Source organism: Spermophilus citellus (assembly GCF_964194105.1).
Source record: "Spermophilus citellus genome assembly, chromosome: 7".
In the NCBI taxonomy this organism is placed as follows: Eukaryota; Metazoa; Chordata; class Mammalia; order Rodentia; family Sciuridae; genus Spermophilus; species Spermophilus citellus.
The window spans coordinates 163440748-163460441 of record NC_138188.1 but is presented as its reverse complement, the minus strand read 5'-3'; the positions used below and the strand labels follow the sequence as shown (position 1 = coordinate 163460441).

General features: G+C 57.8%; 1 protein-coding gene across 2 annotated transcripts; it reads left to right on the top strand.

The window, feature by feature from the left end:
- The first annotated feature begins 8506 nt into the window (after nucleotides 1-8506).
- SIK1 (salt inducible kinase 1) lies at nucleotides 8507-19116 on the top strand. 2 transcript variants are annotated; one of them, XM_081301420.1, is made up of 14 exons: nucleotides 8507-8663; nucleotides 9514-9684; nucleotides 10134-10250; nucleotides 12488-12551; nucleotides 12715-12876; nucleotides 13016-13140; nucleotides 13227-13350; nucleotides 13915-14138; nucleotides 14395-14544; nucleotides 14966-15031; nucleotides 15141-15357; nucleotides 15827-16111; nucleotides 16417-16648; nucleotides 16955-19116. In XM_081301420.1, the coding sequence occupies exons 2-14, from the start codon at nucleotides 9529-9531 to the stop codon at nucleotides 17304-17306; spliced, it is 2274 nt and encodes a 757-aa protein (XP_081157546.1). In that variant the 5' UTR covers nucleotides 8507-8663; nucleotides 9514-9528; the 3' UTR covers nucleotides 17307-19116. The 2 variants fall into 2 exon arrangements, with proteins under 2 accessions (XP_081157546.1, XP_081157545.1); XM_081301419.1 differs by having other exon boundaries at nucleotides 14909-15031.
- The last annotated feature ends 578 nt before the right edge of the window (nucleotides 19117-19694 follow it).

Genomic DNA, 19694 nt, shown 5'->3' with positions numbered 1-19694 from the left:
CTGAGACCCCTACCTCGGGGACATCCTCACTGCGTAAGTCACAGGCATGCATTGGGCATTCCCTTGGCGCACAGGAGACTGGAGGAGGGGACCCTGGAGCAGGGCAGATGGGGAACAGGAGACCGTTCAGTTCCCACCCCCTTCTTCCCCCCACCACCCCATTGTATCCTGAGGTCCTGGCCTCTAGCCTGCTCTGCTGCCCCTTCCCCTGGAAATTGAGCCTGGCGTCCCTTCCTGGGGAGTGCCTATCACACAGCCCTTCGGGTGGACAACCCTGAGCTCCAGCCCCTCCGGGGTCTCTCAGCCTGAACCCTCCCTGTTCTAAGATTGCCTGTCCTGGGCCTTGACCTCTGCCTGCCCGCCCTGCTGGGTGCTGGTCTCTGGTCGGGCTGAGTGCGTCTCCCTGAAGCTCACATCCATAGGAAAGTCGGAAAGTGACCTCATTTGGAAATAGGGTCTTTGAAGAGGAAATTGTTAAATGAAGCTGAGGTTGACTGGATCAGGGCGGACCCAACTCCATACTGCTGTCCTAGTGAAAGGCCCCGTGCAGCCACAGGCACAGTCCAGGAGCAGAGTGGCTCCGCACCTCGGGAAACACCCAGGAGCGCCAGGAGCCCGAGTGCGAGGAAAGGTGCTGGAGGCCCTTCCCCTGAGCCTTCCTGGGCGCTGGGCCCTGCATCACCGTGAGCTTGGGCTCCCAGCCTCGGGAACTGAGAGCGGCTGCGTCTGCAGGGCCGATCCCGGGTCACGTTATGCAGCCCTGGCTGGAGTCCGGGGGTCTCTGGAGGACACTGGGGTCCCTCTGTGAGAAGGAAGGGGGACGCCCTGCACCCAGGGCCTCCTCTGTCTTTCAGTGCCTGGCCGTCCTCTGGGTTCCATGAAGGGTCCCATCACCTGTGTCTCTCTGGGGCGTGTCCTCCCTGCTCTCTGGTTCCATCTCCGCAGCCCTGACCCCTGTGCTGGTCCTGAGAAACGGAAGCCCAGGTGGGATGGGGCGCTGAGACTGCTGTGGCCGCAAACCTGATGCCCAGGTTGTGGACCTTGCTTGCTGATTTCCAGTCTGTGGTTGACTTGTGAGAAGGTCTGGAAGCTTCCGGGTCTCAAGGTGACCAGGAATCCTAGCCCTGAGGAAGGGGTGCTGGAACTTCCTTCTGGTCCTGCTGGTCCTGAGAGGCTCAGTCCAGTTCCCCTCTCACCTTGACCTAAGCAGTTTGGGATGCTGTGTGCTCCAGGTGCAGTGCACCCCCCCCCCCCCCCCCGCTCCCCACCGTGTTTGCTTTTTGCAGGGGCCACAGAGGCAATGCCAGCCTGGCAGGGTTTTCCTGGTCTCTGCTCGACACCACCCACGTCCCCTGCCTGTGCTGGCTCAGGGGCTGCCCCGCCATACCTGTGGAGGGTCTTTGGGTCGGTTTCACAGGGTGGTCCGGATGGTCTCTCCCCTCCTTATGACACAAGCCCATGGTTTTTTTAAAGAACCAGGTTGGAGAGGTGGAAGCCCCCCTGCTGGCCGGGAGGAGAAAGCCTGGTGCTGAGCTGCCAGGCGGGATGCCTCGCTACCCAGGGACAGCCCCCCACCTCTGAGGGGAGTCCTGCCATGCTGGCCTCCTCCCAGGACCAAGAGGCCTCTAAGGGCCTCCGTCTCCAGATCCCTGTCTCTGGCAGCACCCTCCTCCCTAGGCCTGGGCCACCCTGAGAGTGCTGGGTCGGAGTCCAGGCCTCACCTGGTGTCGGTGAGGCAGTCACACTGTGTCAGACAGATCTGCTTGGAAATGGGAGAAAAGTGGTCAGAGTGGTCAACTGTCAGCCTGGGCAGGAGAGGACACTGAGGCTGGAACTGGGTCATCCTGTCCCCCCAAGCCACAGGCCTCTGCTACGACAGACCCTACAAAAAGACCCTGATCCCCAGGGGGAAAAGACCAAGGGGTCCCCAACACCACGGGGACCTGCTCACCCATTTCCATGGGCATTCTCGCAAGGTCCCAACGACACAGTGCTGCCTCTGTGAGGAGGCTAGGTGGGCACACCACACTGCCAGGAGTCTCACTGGTTGGCTTTCTGTCTTCGTGTGTGTGTCTCTATTTTCTAAACTTTCTGCTGAATATTTTCTATTGATCATTCTCTCATCCCGTTTTGTTTTCTATGGTTTCAGTTACTTGTGATCAATCCTGACAATATTAAATGGAACATTCCAGAAGTAAGTGATTGCATGACATCGGCGTGGTGTGATGGAATCTTCACCCATCCTGCTCCGTCCTGCCCAAGATACAGCCATCCCTTTGTCCAGTGTATCCCTGCTGTATGCACTACCTGCCCACGCAGCAGTCTAGGTCATCAAGCCATCACAGAATCACAGTGACCCTCCCCCAGCAGGCTGTGTCACTCTGCCTACGTCACTCGATCATCTCATCCCACCCACAGCACCATCCTAAGAAGGTGGAGGACAGTATAATCAGCATTTTGAGGTTGGGGGGACCACATTCATTAGCTTTATTGAAATATTTTGTTGTAATCATTCTGTTTTAACATTAGTTATCGATGTCTTTTTCTTACTAAGCTGGATTTATGAAGTGCGCTTTATCACAGGTATTATGCAGAGGAGAAGCGTTGTGTTTGTAGGTTTGGTGCTTTCCTCAGTCTGGCCTCCACAGAGGATCTTGAAACTCATTCCTGAGGAGAAGGGGCACTACAGTGGTTTTTAGACTCAGACGAAACCTTTTTCTTATAGGAAAAGCCCAGTCTGCGAGGGGACGCTTCATCTGGTTCACGCCAAGGCAGCTGAAATTGACTGGGATCCATGCAGAAGCCGTGGAAGCAGGCAGAGTCCCAACCTTTTGGTCACTGCTGTCCCTCCTTGGCCTGCTCCTGAGGAGGGGAGCCCAACCCCCACGGTCCGCCTGGCCGCTCAGCTGTGAGGAATCATAGCTTTGGCCGTGGGGCTGGGCTCCTCCCTTGACTTCAACCTCTGTGCCTTGGCTCCTCTGTCCCATCGTCCTTGCCACAATGCTCCATCCCTGGGGGAGCACACCAGGGAGACATCAGCCCTCCAAGCACCTCTGGAGAAAATCACACAAGTATCTGGGCAACAGATTGCAAATGGACCTTTGATGCTACTGAATATGGCCACTGTATCTGTCTTCCAGTCTCAGGGCTCATCCCGCTCTTCTCTCTCCAGTTCTTCCCCCTTCACCAAGAACCTCCGCGCAGAGAGGTAAATGGCACATTCCGTATCCACACCTCTGCCTGGGGGCAGTGCCCATCCCAGGCCACTCCCTGCCAAGCCTGCTGTCCCACAGCCCTGGTTTGCTGCCCTCCTGCATCACTGTCCTCTGAAGTAGCTTTCTGGTTGTCTTCGGTCTCTGCTGTCTCCTTGCCCAGGACTGGGGGTGCCGCAGTCTGGCTGGGCACAAATCACGAGCCACTCAAGCAGGAACAAACTTTATTTTTGAACTCCCTCGAACGCCACGCACATGGCCTTCTCCCGGGACACACACACACACACACACACACACACACACACCAACCAGAAATTCCTCCTCTGGCACTTTCCCAACCAACACAAACTCCCTAGGAATCCCCGCAAGAACTCCAAAGTAGCCGGCTGCCTGAGGCGGACAGCAGGGGTCTAATATACAGTTGAATACACAGCTTAATATAACCATCATCATCTCAATGGCTTGCTGGCATCACCTCTCAACCACTCTGTTCTGGCAAAAATGCCATGCCTCATTCCTACTCAGCTATGGCCCTCAGCATCTCCCCCCTTCTGTTTAATTAAACACCAAACATGTGGCTTAGGGACTGTGCCTGTTAGGCTGTCCAATACTACATATGGTCCTTACCCGTCATCGGATGAGCTGACCTCAAGGTGTCAGCCTCCTGTCTTAGGTTGGTACCACTGCAATTGGATCATACCCATCACTGACTACCGGTCCAGCATACAGCCATCCTTGTGGATAGGCCTATGCACCAGTGGGGGGATGAGGTTCTTTTCCTCACGTCTGTTGGCCCCCAAATTTGGCCTTGGTGTCAGTGGGGGGGGGTGAGGTTCTTTGCCTCATCTCTGTTGGCCCTGGAAAGGAGACATCTGACTGCTCGCCCCTCTCACCAGAGCCTTTGGGGACTCTCAGGTGCAAGGCCCTTCCAGAACTCAGGCTTGGGTCATTCATCTCACCTCTCTCAGGACCTGTCCCTTCCCATCGTGACACCAGCAGCATGTGTCTGTCACCACACGCAGTCTGGACCATGCTCACTCCTGTTCACGTTTGCTGTGCCTTTGTCCTCACAGCGCAGACCAGTGATGGGCGGTCATGGGGAGATGACAGTCTCCCGTGCTCGGTGCTGGGGGCATTTGCAGACGCCACCTAGCACTCCCAGAGGGCTAGCTGTGCGCTGTGCAGCCCTTGCAGGACGGGAGGAAGGATGTGGCCAGCACTTCACAGCTCACACTGGGCTCCAGGACTGTTCTCCTATCTTGGGACCAGAGCCCGGGGCCGTGCTTTGCAAGGTGAGGAGTGGACTATGTTCCACTCGGGGTTTCAATGCATCCAGCCAAGTTCATATGCTCATAGTACATGGGCCTGCAGAAGGTGATCAGTGGCTCTATGAGAAGAGGAAGAGACCCAAGCTGGCACTGCTGCTGTCTCCCATGTGACACACACCACCATGTCCTGATGCAGCAAGAAGGCCCTACCACGTGCCCAGCAGAGGCAGGTGCTATGCTCTGGACTTCCCAGCCTCAGAATCTGAGCAAAGAAACCCCAGTATTCTTCATAAATCACCTGGTTTCAGGTACTTTGTTATAGCAACAGAAAACAGACTAAGACACCCCCAGTTGCTTGGCACCTCTAATAAAATGGTGGGAAATGGGCATTTATAGATAAGGTTTCCTTTCACTTGGAGGGATGGGGTTTCCACCTATAGATGCCCCCTGGGGCCAGCAGCCACCCCCAGCTGGTTTGGTATTGCTTTTCTTAAATGAATTCCCAGTTACTACCAGTGTCCTCACTGCTGGCCCTTGCTGCCCCTCCCTGATGTTGGCCTATCCTACGTTCACCTGCAGTGTCCCCATGACTTTAGAACATCATCAGGGACACACACTGAAAAGCCTCTGGGTCCCCAGGTTTGGCATTCTAGAGTATCAGACAGACCCCCAGGCTACATCAGGAATTCCTCATGAGCAGGAGACCCCAGAACTGGGGGATGGTGAGGGCCCTGGGGTCTGTGAATAGCCAGCTCTCCCCTGGGGTGTGCTGAAAGTCCTGTTTGTTCCCGTTCTGCTCTGCCCACCAGAGGCTGTCCCTCCAGACCCCCCAAGTCCCTCTCACCCTGTCTCATCACCAAGGCCCAAGACTCTCCCCCGCTCTCTTCCCCCTACTTCTACTCCCTACGGGGAGTTCAGAGACTTCTTGCTAGGGCCAGCTTTCATGAGGGGCTTAGTGGCTCCTGGCTGCTGACCTGGGCACCTCCTCAGCCAGGTCCAAGCAAACGAGACAGCTTTGAGCAGACCCAGGAGGGGGGAGGGCGGGAGGGACACAGCCTAGGGCAAAACCCAGCGGACTCTGGGCCAGCCTGCTTACGCTAAGCTCCTGCCTCAAGCCAGGTCAACTGGGCCATCCACGGGCCAGAGAGTCTGGAGCTTTCCTCTCAGCGGCCTCTCTGGGCCAAGGCAATGACCCCTTGACTCAGCACACGTGTTACTCTGTCAAAACTCCCCAAGTTCAAAGAGACCAAGGCCCTGACTTGAAAGCAAAAAACAAAGCACAAACCCAAATTGGACAAAGCCTTAGGTACCTGGGAGGGGTGGGGGTGCCTCACCTCACTCCTGGAGGTGACATGGGCCACCCTGGAAAGGTACGAAGATGCTGCCCCCTCCCCATTAGAGAGGGGACAGACGCAGGGTCAGGACAGCCCAGGACAGGGGTGTGTTCACCACTTGGATCAAGGCTGCTGTGGACTTCAGTCTCTAGCGTGACCGATTTGTGCAGAGAAGTCTACAGCATGCCCCTGGCTGTCACCTCAGTTGCTAGAGTCATGGAGTTAAAGGACCCACTTCCAGTGGATGAGATGTCCAGTCTCGAGGCCCAGAAACAATCAGATGAACTCCAGAAGCAGTGCGGACAGGCAGGAGTAAGGAGTTCCAAATGGAAGAGACTGATGACCGCTTCCTGAGTCACAGTGACATAAAAACGGGGCCCTCTGGCAGAGCTTGAGGCAGAGGGCTTCCTCCACTGAAGACAGAAAACTGAAGGAAAGAACGGATTCTGGAAGGCAGTCAACCTCCAGGGGCCAAGGACACAAAGGACAAGCAGAGCCACAGGAAGCAGAGGCCCATCAGTGGTAAAGACATAAAGGGATTCAGGGGGTGCCAGGAGGGACCCACTGGGGACAGATGATGACCCTCCCAGGTGGTCCCCTCCCCTTTCCTGCCTTTCTGGGGGCTGGGAAGGAAAGACAGTATAGGCTGTTGGCACAGGGGGGCTGGGGGTGGAAGCTAAAGAGGAACTAGGGCCAAGCGCCACCGGGGTCCAGGGTCTACTCTGGGACCCTCCCTCCTTGACCTGCAGTTTTTAGTTGTTGTTGAAGGAATGTTTCCAAACCACCAGCCGGATGTTTGCACACACCTCAGGCCTTTTGAAAGGTTCTGGCTGGACCTGGGGCTGGTGGGCGGTGAGTGGGTGCTGAGAAGGCTGCTGCCGGATGTTGCATTAGATTCCAGGAGAAAGGCCGTAAGTCACAGGGTGAGGGGCGAACCCTGTGTGCAGTCAGGTCTCTGCCCCCACCCCCAGCCTCCACCCGGGGACAGAGGAGGGTGCTGGGACGGCCAGAAGTGGGGAAAAGCAATTGCAAACTGTTCAACTGGAAGGAACTAAAAATACTCCTCTAAATTCTGGTGTATGAACCTGGGACAAATAAAGAAAGCACTCTGAGAGACTGAGGAAGCCTGGGACTCTAGTGTCCTTGGGTGCCTTTCAACATGCTGACCCCAGACAAGAGCCCCAGCAGAGGTGGGGGTGACGGGGAAATCTCTGGTGGGCTGGGCTCTTTGTCAGCAGCACTATCTACAGTTCCTCAAGGGACCTTCTTCCAGGCCAGCCTGCCCTGGTCACCTCCCACGCAGGAAACCTCCCTAGAGAAGGTTCTAGTCCTGAATCAATTTTGCTTAATTCTTGCTCCCCACCCCTCTCTGAAGTGGTGTTTTTATCTAACACAAGAAAAAACAGTCCCAGGCAGATGCAGAAGTTTGAGTTAGGTGGAGATTTATTTTTGATTTATGCGCCAAACTGCTGCCTTCCTACTGTTTGAGAAACACCATTTGTCCTTGCCCTCTGTCTTCCCTAAGAAGCGGAGTATTTTGTCACCAAGCACGTGCTGTTTCCATTCTCTCCCCAGCCATCTCCCCTTTGTTGGTCCCTACTTTTAGCAGTCAGCCTCTGGGTGGCCCTCAGGGTGAGCCCCAAGGTCCAGGTGCTGTGCAGAAGATCCAGGTCCCCAGAGTCCCCTGCTGCGGTGGAGTCTGGGGGCATGGTGGGGCCGGCCAGTTGGCCTACTGTAACCGCCGCCAGGGAGCCACAGAATGCCCAGTCTTTCAAGGGGTCAGGTTCTGCCGCCTTGATGATCTGTGCTGGGGCCAGGGCTGCTGGCAGGGGCTGTGTCCTTCTGCCTGTATGCTGAGCACCTCAACTGGGCCGCCGGCCCCGAGGGCGCTGGGCCGCGGCTGCGAGTGCGACCCTCGGATGGGCTGCGGGGCTCCCGAAGACGCCGACCACGTCTTCTGGTGTTTTGAGTTTCCAACTTGCTGAACACTGAGATTTTTTTCAGAACAAAAGTAACTGTGACCGGCTGGTTCAGGCTTCTGGGGCGCGGGCTCGGCCGCCAGTGGGGGCAGCTGGCCGCCTCTCTGGGCGGGGAGGGGGTTCGCGCTGCGCCCGGCGCCCGCCCACCCTCCCGCGCGCCGCCCCGCAGCTCCCCGGCCCGCCGTCCCGCGGATTCCGGGACACGGAGGGGGCCGTGCCCCACGGCGCGGACCCGGGAGCAGGGGGCCAGGGGCGAAGCTGGCCGGGCCATTCGCGTTTGGGGAGCTGCGGCGGCGCCCAGGAGCCGTCCCCTCTAGCGGGGCGCGAGGACCCGGGCGGGGGTCGGGGCTCGCGGGTCCCCGCGGCGGGCTGCTGGCGGGGGCGCGGGCGGTGCTTCCCGCAGCGGGGCCAGAGGGCCGCGCGCAGGGCCCCGGGTGCCCGGCAGGGGGCGCGCCGGCGGCGGCGCGGGCGGCTCGGGCGGCCGGCGCCCCTGACGTCACCGCCCCGGTCGCCAGGGCGACGGCCTCTCCGGCGCGCGTCAGCGCCGCCCGTCTCTGGGCAACCGCCCGATCTCCGCTCCCTCCGCCTGGCGCGGGGCCGCGCGTCGCTCTGGCGTCAAAGCGACGTCAATGGGCTGTGGCGGCCGGCGGGCCGGCCGGGGCGGGGCGGCGGGCGGGGCGGGACGGGACGGGGCGGGGCGGCCGCCGCGTGCGGCCAGCGGGCGCCTCGGCGCTGACATGCGGCGCGGCCCGGGCGGCGGCAGCAGCGGCGGCGCGAGCGGCAGGCGCCCAAATAGCGCGAGCAGCCGAGCGGGCGGCGGGGCAGCGGGGACGGCGGCGTCCGGGCCGGGGCGCGCGGGCGGCGGCGGAGGTGAGCGGCGGCGGGGCTCGGGCTTGCGGTCGCCGCGGGAGGCCCTGCAGGAGCGCGCGGGGGGCTCGGGTGGGCGCGCAGCCCCCGGCTCCCCATTGTGTGGGGCGCGGAGCAGCGGGTCCGCACGGCCGCGGGGGTCGGGGGTCTCTGGATCGGATGGAGCCGACCGCGGGCGGCGAGGAACGGGTCCGCACCGCCGCGGGGATAGGGTCCCGGGATCGGGATGGAGCCGACCGTGGGCGGCGGGGTTCGGCGAGGAGCGGGTCCGCACTCACTGCGCGGATCGCGTGGATCGGGGTCCTGGAGTCGGGATGGAGCCGACCGCGGGCGGCGGAGGGCGGGGAGGAGCGGGTCTGCACGGCCCGGGGGGCACAGGAGTCTCTGAGTCAGAAGAACCCCGACCGCCGGCGGCGGTGTCCGCAGGCGGCGGTGTTGGTGGGGAGCGGGTCCGCACACCCCCAGAGATCGGGGTCCCCGAGGCGGGATGGAACGGTTCGACGGCGGGGGCTGGCGGTTCTGCACTGCCTGCGGGGCTCACGGGGTCTGGGGATCAGGTGGAGCCAACCGCGGGCGGCGGAGGCGGGTCCTGTCGCCCCGCGGAGCTAATGCGATCCGGGGCTACTAGACTCGAGGTGACCCGGAGCGACAGGTGTGGGAGCGGGCCTTCAAGTCCCAAGGGGAATAGGGGTTCCGGTGGAGCCGACTGTGGGCAGGTAGTGTCCAAGCGGAGCTCGACCGAGTGGCCAAAGAGGGTCCGGAAGCTGGAGTGGAGCCGACCGCGGGCGGCGGGCTGGGGCGTGCGCAGCCTCGGCCGGCGTCCGCGCTGAACTCGCCCCTCGCTGGTCTGCAGGTGCGGCCCGGAGCCATGGTGATCATGTCCGAGTTCAGTGCGGCCCCAGCGGGCGCCGACCAGGGCCAGCAGAAACCCCTCCGCGTGGGCTTTTACGATGTGGAGCGGACGCTGGGCAAAGGCAATTTTGCGGTGGTGAAGCTGGCACGGCATCGAGTCACCAAAACGCAGGTGCGCAGGGGCGCCGCCGGGAGGCCAGGGAGCCTGACCAGAGACCCCGGGCGGATTCACCGCCTGCTGTGTTGATTGTCAGTCATTGTTAACGCTCTAGTCTGGTAAAGAGTAAAAGTCCTGTGATACGTTTATATATAATTTGTACAAATTTTAAAGAATAGCAATGAGAATAATAACCAAACTAAAGACAAAACAAAAAGAAAAACCATGAGCACACAGGGGAGGAGTGGTTTCTGGATTCAGAGCTAAGCTGGCCTCATTCACTTGAGACATTTAACTTTGATTTCTTTAAATATCAGTGGTTCCTTTGGTTAATTTTCCCCAACTTTTTGTGACCTTCTATGAGATATAAAGTGTTTGCAAAATTAACTTGCAAAAAATGAAACTTATAAATGTGGATAAGTGGCTTGTTTTTCTAATATCCTTTTCCTTTTTAAAATATGCAGGTTGCAATAAAAATAATAGATAAAACAAGATTAGATTCAAGCAATTTGGAGAAAATCTACCGTGAAGTCCAGCTCATGAAGCTCTTGAACCACCCCCACATCATCAAGCTTTACCAGGTGAGGTCCCCTGCCTTCCCTGCCCAGGTAGTCCTTGCCAACCAAAGCCTGGGGCTTCTGAAAGGTGCCCCTTTTCTGGATGTGTGTGGGAGACAGTGAGCTGGTTGTGATTTTTATAAGATATGCATATGTATTTGCAACTATTTTCTTGCTTTTGGATTATAATTGGAGATTTGTTTCATTAAAATTTTATCTAGTATCAAAACTTTCTCCAGTTTAAATGCATAGAGGTCTGTTGTTTAAGTGGCTTCACTTTGAGAACCACTTCTGTAGTGTTGATGCAGGTCCTGGACTTGGTCCAGAAGGACAAATTTTAGTACAACTAGAAACTTCTACCTTTGCACACAATTATTAAACTTTAAAAGAGCTGTTCTTACCAGTTTTCATGACCTCACCTTTGCAAGGGCATCAGTGAGCACTCCTCTTCCTGTTTAATTCTTCTTTGCACAGTGAAATTCTTTGGTCACAGACACTTGCCACTTGCTACCTGTTAGGAACATGACTTACCCGTGACCATCTGTTGGTTTGTTTTTTTACTTTATTTTTGTTCTTATTATTAAAATTAATACATTAATTATATCTTTGGGAAACAAGTAAATAATTAGGACAGCAAAGCAGTCTCCTTCTTGTACCTCCTGGTGATAATGACCACTTTTGCTAGGATGAAGTCACTTCTGCTTTGCAGAGAAGTGAAGGCTTTGCAGGTAGTCACTACTTCATCTGCTCGTGTTGACTGTAAACTCCTCTTAGAGACGTGTTGACTGTAAATTCCTCTTAGGTGGAGCTGTGTGGATCAGGTGATTGTGGGAGACATGTGCACGGCTGGCAGGCTGCATGCGCTGTGGTAGGAGACTGTGATCTAAGTGCACCCCCACCCTGGCTCCTGGACTTGTGTTGTTGGAGCTTGTGCTCCTCATGCAGGGACAGTTTCCCCGGTGTCTTTAAGCACAGAGCTCAGGGCCGTGTGCTCAGAGCTCCTGTTTCATTTGGTCGTCATGTTTAAATTGTGCTTGGAGATAAGAAGTCTCCTTCAGGATCACCGATGTTGGTGCCTGGAAAGTGTGCCTCCCCGCTGACTCATGACGTCAGTCCTTCCCGTGTCCCTGCTCTTCCACTTTGTCCCCTGGGTGGAGTTGGCTCAGTGAAGGAAGTCTGTTGCCCGTGCCGTCAATGCCAGAGGTCTTTTCTGGAGGTGCTTACTGTTGCCACAGTGACTGATGGCTGTCTGGGTGGGGGGGCAGCGAGGGCTCGTGGTCCTTTGGTCTTGACAGTAGTGTCTGATGTTCGAGCAGCTGCCAGGGCCTGGAACCTGCCCAGCTGCTTCATCCTTTCCATCAAGTTTTTAAAAAGTTGAAGGGATTCTGGAATCTTCTTCCTTTCCTCTTCTTTTTTTTTTTTTAATGGAGAGAGAATGAGCAGTGCTGTCTACTCCACACATGGGGTGGGGCCGTTAAACCCTAGCTTGGCAATTTAGCTAGAATTTGAATAATACTTTTCTTATTAGATTTCTGGATCCAAGCAGTTGTCTATAAGTGTCTTTTTAAAGGAATAACTATATTTTGAACCCCCCCGATTTTTTTTTCCTCATAAGAATATTGACTCTCTTCCTCTAAAATATGTTCAAACGCACACAGGCATGAGTTTGTTTTCTTTCCATACAAAAGATTTGAATTTTGCCTTGTTCTTAGTTAGGTGTAAAATCCTTTTTTTAGGTAACACAAAGTTCCCAGTGGATAATGAACTTTCAAGGTGTATATTGATACTGACTGTTGCCCCTGGCACATGCTGACAATCCACTGTGGACCAGAGTGGCTTCCTGCAGCTTGATGGCAGGACCATGTTCTTAGGGCCTCTGTCTCGCCCGGGAAGCAAGCAGGACTGGAGTGTCAGCCACCCTTCAGTCTGCTCTGGCTGCTGACTTGAATCACTTGTCACGTGTGAGGGGTCCAGATCAAGTGCAGTGGCCCCCAAAGTCCTGGGAGGTACTTAGGGCAACCTGAGTTAGTAGGTGACATAGAAAGATGCAGAGACACGTAAGGCATCAGATTGCAGACAGGTGCTCCGGGTCACTGTGGGGAGGAAGCCCCCTGGGTTCTTTACTGCAGGGGCTTCTTCTGTTCCCTTTCTGACTGTGCTCATCCTGTAAAGTAAAGGTGTACGGGTTCAGGTGGATTATTTGTACCCGTCGTGTGTTCTTTTCTTGGGTTAATGTCAGGTCTATTTCTGTTCTGTTTTAGGTTATGGAAACAAAGGATATGCTTTATATTGTTACCGAATTTGCAAAAAACGGGGAGATGTTTGGTAAGCCGCACGCGTTTTTAATACCCACTGGGGCCAAGTGTGCTCACTTGGCAGGACCTACCCATGTGGTTGGGTCCACTCGTCCTCGGACCCTGTGCCTCCCATCCCCAAGGGCAGCCATGCTGTGCATCTTGGGACACAGCTGCGTTTCCTCGTTCTGCAGACTATTTAACTTCCAACGGACACCTGAGTGAGAATGAGGCGCGGAACAAGTTCCGGCAGATTCTGTCGGCCGTGGAGTACTGCCACAACCACCACATCGTCCACCGTGACCTTAAGACAGAGAACTTGCTGCTGGACAGCAACATGGACATCAAGTTGGCGGGTGAGAGGGGCTGCGTCCGGGGGACAGCTGCTGGGTGTGGAGGCCGTGAGGGAGGTCTCCAGCTTTCTAAGTCCACTTTGAAACTGCAGCTCCTGCCGTTTCTAGGCTGACGTCCATCATCTGTTTCTTTGCCTTGCAGACTTTGGATTTGGGAATTTCTACAACCCGGGAGAGCCTCTGTCCACATGGTGTGGGAGCCCACCCTACGCAGCCCCTGAAGTCTTTGAGGGGAAGGAGTACGAAGGCCCCCAGCTGGATATCTGGGTAAGAGCCTGTGAGCGTGGACCCTGCAGCTCAAGGCCACGTCTGGCAGCCTGCTGGGCACTGACACTGCTGTTGGTCATTCACAGAGCCTTGGTGTCGTGCTGTATGTCCTCGTCTGTGGCTCTCTCCCTTTTGATGGGCCCAACCTTCCAACGCTGAGGCAGCGGGTGCTGGAGGGCCGGTTCCGCATCCCCTTCTTCATGTCTCAAGGTGGGTGGGCACAGAGCCGGCCTGCTGTAGCTCAGGGGGGTGAGCGGGTGATGGCTATGGAGAGAAGCGGGGGTGTGGGTCTCCTGCATGGCTGCTGGGCTTTCTACTGAGTCCACTGTCACGTCGTTGAATCCGGCTCAGGTGACTGGGTGCAAGAGAAACCTGACCCATGGGGTGCCTCCTTAGTGTCCTACTTATGGCCAGGTTGGGTCCAGGCTGGGTCCTCCCTCAGGCTGTCTCTCAAGAGTCTGGTGTCTGCAGTCTCCCCAGGGCCAGGCTGGGATGCTGGCTTCTCCCCAGTTCTCACGGCCCCTGAGCACGTGCTCTTCTATTTCTCTCATGTGTCTGACCCTTTGCTGCCCTAGTGTGTCACACCAAGATGGGGGTCTGGTTCTTCCTGGGGATGTTTTGAAGGACCAAAGTGTGCCTTTCCCAGAGCCCCGGTCTCCTTGGGGGCAGGTGTGGGCCCAGGGTTCAGCCTTTGTTAAGACTGTCACCATGCACGGTGAGAGTGGGTGCACAGCCTGGTCCCCAGCATTCAGGGTGTGTCCTCCTCTCCCCCAGACTGCGAGATGCTGATCCGTCGCATGCTGGTGGTGGACCCCGCCAAGCGCATCACCATCGCACAGATCTGGCAGCACCGGTGGATGCAGGCCGACCCCTCCCTTCTTCAGCAGGCTGACCCCACCTTCTCTGTGCACAGCTACACCTCCAACCTGGGTGACTACAACGAGCAGGTGCTGGGCATCATGCAGGCCCTTGGCATTGACCGGCAGAGGACTGTGGAGGTGAGCACACCGCCTACCTGCCCTGACTGCCACTGACTTACCCTGTGTGTAGAGACAGCCTGGGAGCAGCGGAGTAGAGGCGTGGAGTGTAGAGACGGGCTCTCAGCACTGGAGTTCCTGTGGGTGCAGCTTAGTTTAGAGATAGTCTGCGCCACCCAGGAATAACCTGGGAATAGCCTGGTAGGGGATCTCAGCAGCCAGCACAGAGGCCCAAGGTGCAGCCAGCCATGCCTGACCCCACCCTCCTCTGCCCCAGTCACTGCAGAATAGCAGCTACAACCACTTTGCTGCCATTTACTACCTCCTGCTGGAGCGCCTCAAAGAGTACCGAAGCACACAGCCATCGGCCCGCCCCGGGCCTGCCAGGCCGCCCCGGCCCAGAAGCTCAGACCTCAGCAGCTGTGAGGTGAGGGGGAGGACTCCTTCCCAAGCTTTGCTCTTGGCCCTTTGCCTTGGATGGTGTCCTCTACTGTGAATCCCTTGCTTGGACCAAGGGGATGAAACTCAGAGCCCCCTGCCCCCTGGCTCTCCCAAGTTAGGCGGCAGGCCATGGCTGCCTGGAAGTGACGAGGTGCGGGCCACTCCACTGGGACTGCCCAGCAGCCACTTGTTTCCTGCTTGGCCCTGGTGCTGGCATCTTGGCACTTGCTCCTGGTCACCTGCACGTTCATGTGACCTTGGAGAGGAGGGCGTGTCCTGAGCCATTTAGCATCTAGCATCTGTGTGCCCCAGTCTCGTGCGAACTGCGTCTTTCTCTTCTGTTGACCCAGGTGCCTCAGGACAGCCTCCCCGGGGACCCTTTCCGATCCTCCCTGTTGTGCCCACAGCCCCAGGCCTTGGCGCAGTCTGTCCTGCAGGCTGAGATGGACTGTGACCTCCAGAGCTCCCTGCAGGTGTGTAGTGCCCACAGCCATGCCCAGGGCAGGTGCACCCTTCCTAGAGGCGTGCTCCCCCCGCCTGTGCTCACAGAGCCCAGTCGGTCACTGGTCTCCCTCCCTGCAGCCCTTGTTCTTCCCAGTGGATGTCAACTGCAATGGAGTGTTCCAGCACCGCCCCGTCTCCCCCAGCAGCCTTCTGGACACGACCATCGGCAGGGAAGCCAGGCTGGGTCCTGGTCTGGAGGAGGAGCAGGAGGCTCGGGAGCCCCTGCCTGGCAGCACAGGCCGGAGGCACACACTGGCTGAGGTCTCCACCCACTTCTCCCCAATCACCCCTCCCTGTAAGTGCCCTGAGGACCTGGTGCATGGCTTAGGGCTTAGGCCACCCCAGCCTTGCTTAGAACAGACCTTTTTGCCTGGTATCCCCCCTCGATCAGAGTCCTCAGGATTTGCTTGTGTGCTTTACTCCCAGGCCCTGGTGACTGGAGTTAGTGAGCATGCTCATTTGGTGGAGGGGCTGCCCCGGGTGCCGGAAGGGCAGGTACTTGGCCCGGGCCTCCCTGGTTTGAGGTCTGAGCCTCTTGATAGCCTGCCCACCTGTACTTGTACCCACAGGCTTGCCTGTGAGGTCCCTGGGCTCCGGGGCTCTGGAGCCCTCAGTGGACACCCTTTTCCTGCCCAGGCGAGGGTCCAGCTGGGAAAGGCCAGCTGACGTTCCTCACCAGGGGCAAGTGCCAGGGGCCTGTCCCTTTGCCTTGGCCTAGAGAGACAGGCTGTCCTGCCCTCACCAACACCCTACTCTGCCTGCAGGTATAGTCGTCTCCTCTTCCTCCAGTGCGGCCACTGCCTCAGAAGGAACCAGCTCCGACAGCTGTCTGACCCTCTCCGCAGGCGAAAGTCCCGTTGGGCTTGGCAGCAGCCTGGCCACCCAGGGGCTTCTGGGCACCTGCTCCCCAGTCAGACTGGCTTCGCCATTCCTGGGGGCACAGTCTGCCACCCCCATGCTGCAGGCTCAGGGTGGCCTGGGCAGAGCAGTGCTGCTCCCGGTCAGTTTCCAGGAGGGACGGAGGGCATCAGACACCTCACTGACTCAAGGTGAGGCACCCTCCATGTGCACTTCCTCCTTTGCGGGAACACGCCTGTCCCTGGTAGACACCTCTGCCCACGTGGGCCCGGGAGCCTGTGGGTCCACAGTGCTGCTCGTGCCCATCCTCCCGGGAGCGTCTGTGCAGATGCTGCCCAGGTGGGGTCGAGCCCGCCCCGACCTCAGGGGGGAGCGAGGACTTCTGCCTCCCTGTAGGACGCCACAACAGCCAGACGCTCGTCCCTCCTGCCCCTTCCCAGGGCTTGGGACGCCGGAGCCGGGAGCCAGCCCTCATCCCTGTGCTGCTTCTCCCCAGGGCTCAAGGCCTTCCGGCAGCAGCTGAGGAAGAATGCGAGGACCAAGGGGTTCCTGGGGCTGAACAAGATCAAGGGGCTGGCCCGCCAGGTGTGCCAGTCCTCCTCCAGCCGGGCCTCCCGGGGCGGCCTGAGCACTCTGCACGCCCCCACCCAGAGCCCGGGTCTGCAGGGCAGTGGCACCAGTGGCCGGGAGGGCAGAAGCCTGCTGGAGGAGGTGCTGCAGCAGCAGAGGTAGGCTGCTCCCAGGCCCACCGGGCGCTTCCTGGGAAGGGGGCAGGCAGGGGTCAGCTGGTTACTCGTGAGTGGCTGGAGGGCAGCAATGACTGGAGCTGGCCTGTCATGGGCATCTCTGAGAGGTGAACAGAAGCTTGGTGAGAACGTGGCTCAGAGCTTGTCCTACACAGCTCTGCGGGCCTCGGCCACCTAGCCAGTAGCTGCGCAGGGCGGGCAGGACCAACCTGGGCAGTGCAGAAACCTGAGAGCCTCTGAGCAGAGCTGGTAGGGTGACCTGTCGCCTCCCTGTTCTCTGTCCCCCAGGCTGCTCCAGTTACAGCATCACCCGACTGCCCCACCCAGCTGCCAGCAGGCACCCCTGCTGCCCCCCACCTCCTATGTGCTCGCCCCTTGCGACAGCCCCCTTGTGTCGGGGCTCCCGCTGCTGCCCGCCCCCCTCTTCCAGGCCGGTGTGTCCCCCGTGATGTCAGCGGCACGGCTTCTGGATGCCCACCTGCACATCAGCGCTGGCCCAGCCGTCCTCCCCACTGGGTCCCTGCCACCATGCCTCTCTCGGCTGGCCCCAGGCTGCGACCCTGCTGGGCTGCCACAGGGGGATTGCGAGATGGAGGACCTGACCTCTGGCCAGCGGGGGACATTTGTCCTGGTACAGTGAGGTGGCCCCACTGTGCCCACTGACTTTTCCAAGCAATAATTTCAGAGTATGTGAAGACATTTTGGACTCAGAGCCAAGAACTTTTTAGAAGCAAAACAAGCAATACGTTAGGTGTATGGGCTTTTTAGGTTATTTTTTGTTTTATTATTATGTTTTTTTCTTGCACTGAGTGACCTCAACTTTGAGTAGGGACTGGAAACTTCTTGAAGAAAAATAATAATCGAGGAGTGAGTGTCGTGGGGGACGGGGCAAGGGTGGGGCCTGGCTCCCCTCCCTGGCGGTGACAGCATGCCTGCCCCCGCGCATGCTCGTGGTGTCCGGTTGGCTTTGGTTCTAGTTCTCACCTCTTGAAACATTTATGCTGTAACGAAAACTGTGAACTTGCTGCTTCTGCATCCATGTAGAAGAGTCCTCCTGAGGGCCACCAGGTGGTGGGTCCTCTCCCCGAACCAGAGCCGGGGGACTGCCCTCCTTCCTTCAGAGGAGTGTCACACGTACGCTGCTCAGGACAGTGCTGCGGGGTCCTCTGGGGGAGCTCCGAGGAGGAGCTGGGGGGCGCGACTTGGCCCAGAGCCTCGGGCACTGCAAGGAAGCCTCAGTTTCTTCCTACTGCGCATCTCGTTTCTGCTGCTAATTACTGAGTTTTTATGCATTTCATTATCAGGGTCCAACAGCAACACCTGACTGGGGACGCCGGGCGGTGTCGGGCGTGGGAGGTGGGTGCGGGGCACCTGCTGCCTCTGCCCCTGGCGCCAGCTCCGGCCGAGCGCTGGTCATCTGGCTTTTGTTCACGGAGAGTGAAATGGGAAGCTTAGGTCAGTGTTTGTAAAGCTTTCTTTTTTAAGCAGATACTGTATATGTATATAAATAGGGACAAATAGACACTATTATTTTCTATATTTTGTACTACACTTTTGTGTTCCTGTTTGAACCTCTCCTGGGCACGTTGAGAAGCACCCCAGCACCAGGTTGTGTTGAGGAAGGGGCCACGGCTGGAGCTGGCCAAGGAGTGGCCTGGCCTGACAGGTGGCCACCCAGCCAGCCAGAAGCTCCCTGGGACAGGAAACGGTCCCTGCTCTGTGAGTTCCCCTCCCTGACCAGGTGCCTTGCTGGGCGCACGGCCCGCAGTGTTACGGAGGTCGGAGGTCATCCTGAAGGGGAAAGGGGGTTTTCAAAAGCCAAAGATTGACCGAGCTACTTGAGGGTCACGGAGGCTGGTGCGCCCCGTGCGCGGCGTGGCCTGTGGCCCTGCCTGTGTCTGCTGCTGCCACCACTGGCTGTGGCTTTTTCAGTGACTGTGGAGGACTGTCCTTGGGGCGCAGACCTGGTGCCAGGCTGCTGAGAAAGCACCAGGGTCTAGCCTGCCTGCACCTGGCCCAGCCTGGCCTCCGTGTCACACGGGGCTGCACCCCGGCCTCTGCTCCCGCGGCACGGCACGCCACCCATCCAAGGCCTCCTGCCGCTGTGTGCTCTGAAGCAACGACAAGCACTTTACTTTGATAGCGGATTTTGGTTTTTCTTATGCTGTAGACCCTCTGGAGGAGGAAGAAGTCGCGTCTTCACTTCTCGCTGTCCTGGGCCTGAGGCTGTTTCCTAGTTTCCAGACAGCGCTCTCCCAGACTGTAGTGCGCAGCCTATTTAAGACACTACGTGATCTGATGGAGATGTATATAATTGTTGTGTTTTTTTTACCATAACTGAATTGTTTTATTTCTTTTGTTAACATGATAAATGTATGCCAAATGATGAGTTGACATATTTTTTTTAATTTAATATTTAAATAAAATATTTGGGGGACCCTTCACTCCTCTCCCGCTCGTCTCTGGGAGCTTGCTTTTCTAGGCATCTCATCAAGAGGCCGTGGCCTCAGCCTCCAGCTCACTGACACTGGAACCAGAGAGGCCGTGACGCCAGCACGGCCCCAGTCTTGCCAGGCAGACCAAAGCCCCCCAGGAACAGTGGCGGGTGGCTCAGCGATGAGGGCTCCTCCAGCCTTGCCAGCCGCCGGCCCCCAGGTCACTGAGGTCTCAGCAGGGCTCCTCAGTGGGCCTTCCCTCCCAGGACGTTCTTGGAGGCCCTCACAGGTCAGGATTGGGAAGAAGCTCACAGAGAAATCGCAGCCTAGTCTCCGAGCCTTGGCTCCTCCCAGCAACAGGGCAGAGGTGGCACGCACACTCACAGAAGCTCGGTTCCTTGCAGAATAATTTCAGCTTCACACACAGTAGGGCCATCATATCACAGCCCTGTGCTGGCTGGTGGGAAGGCCCCGGGGACACCACACAGCAACTCACAGAATGACAGGGCTCCCCAGTGACCCGTCAGCTCCTCTTTTGGTCTACACCCAAAGAATGGAGAGCAGGGTCTCAGAGAGCTTCCTAGGCAGGTTGC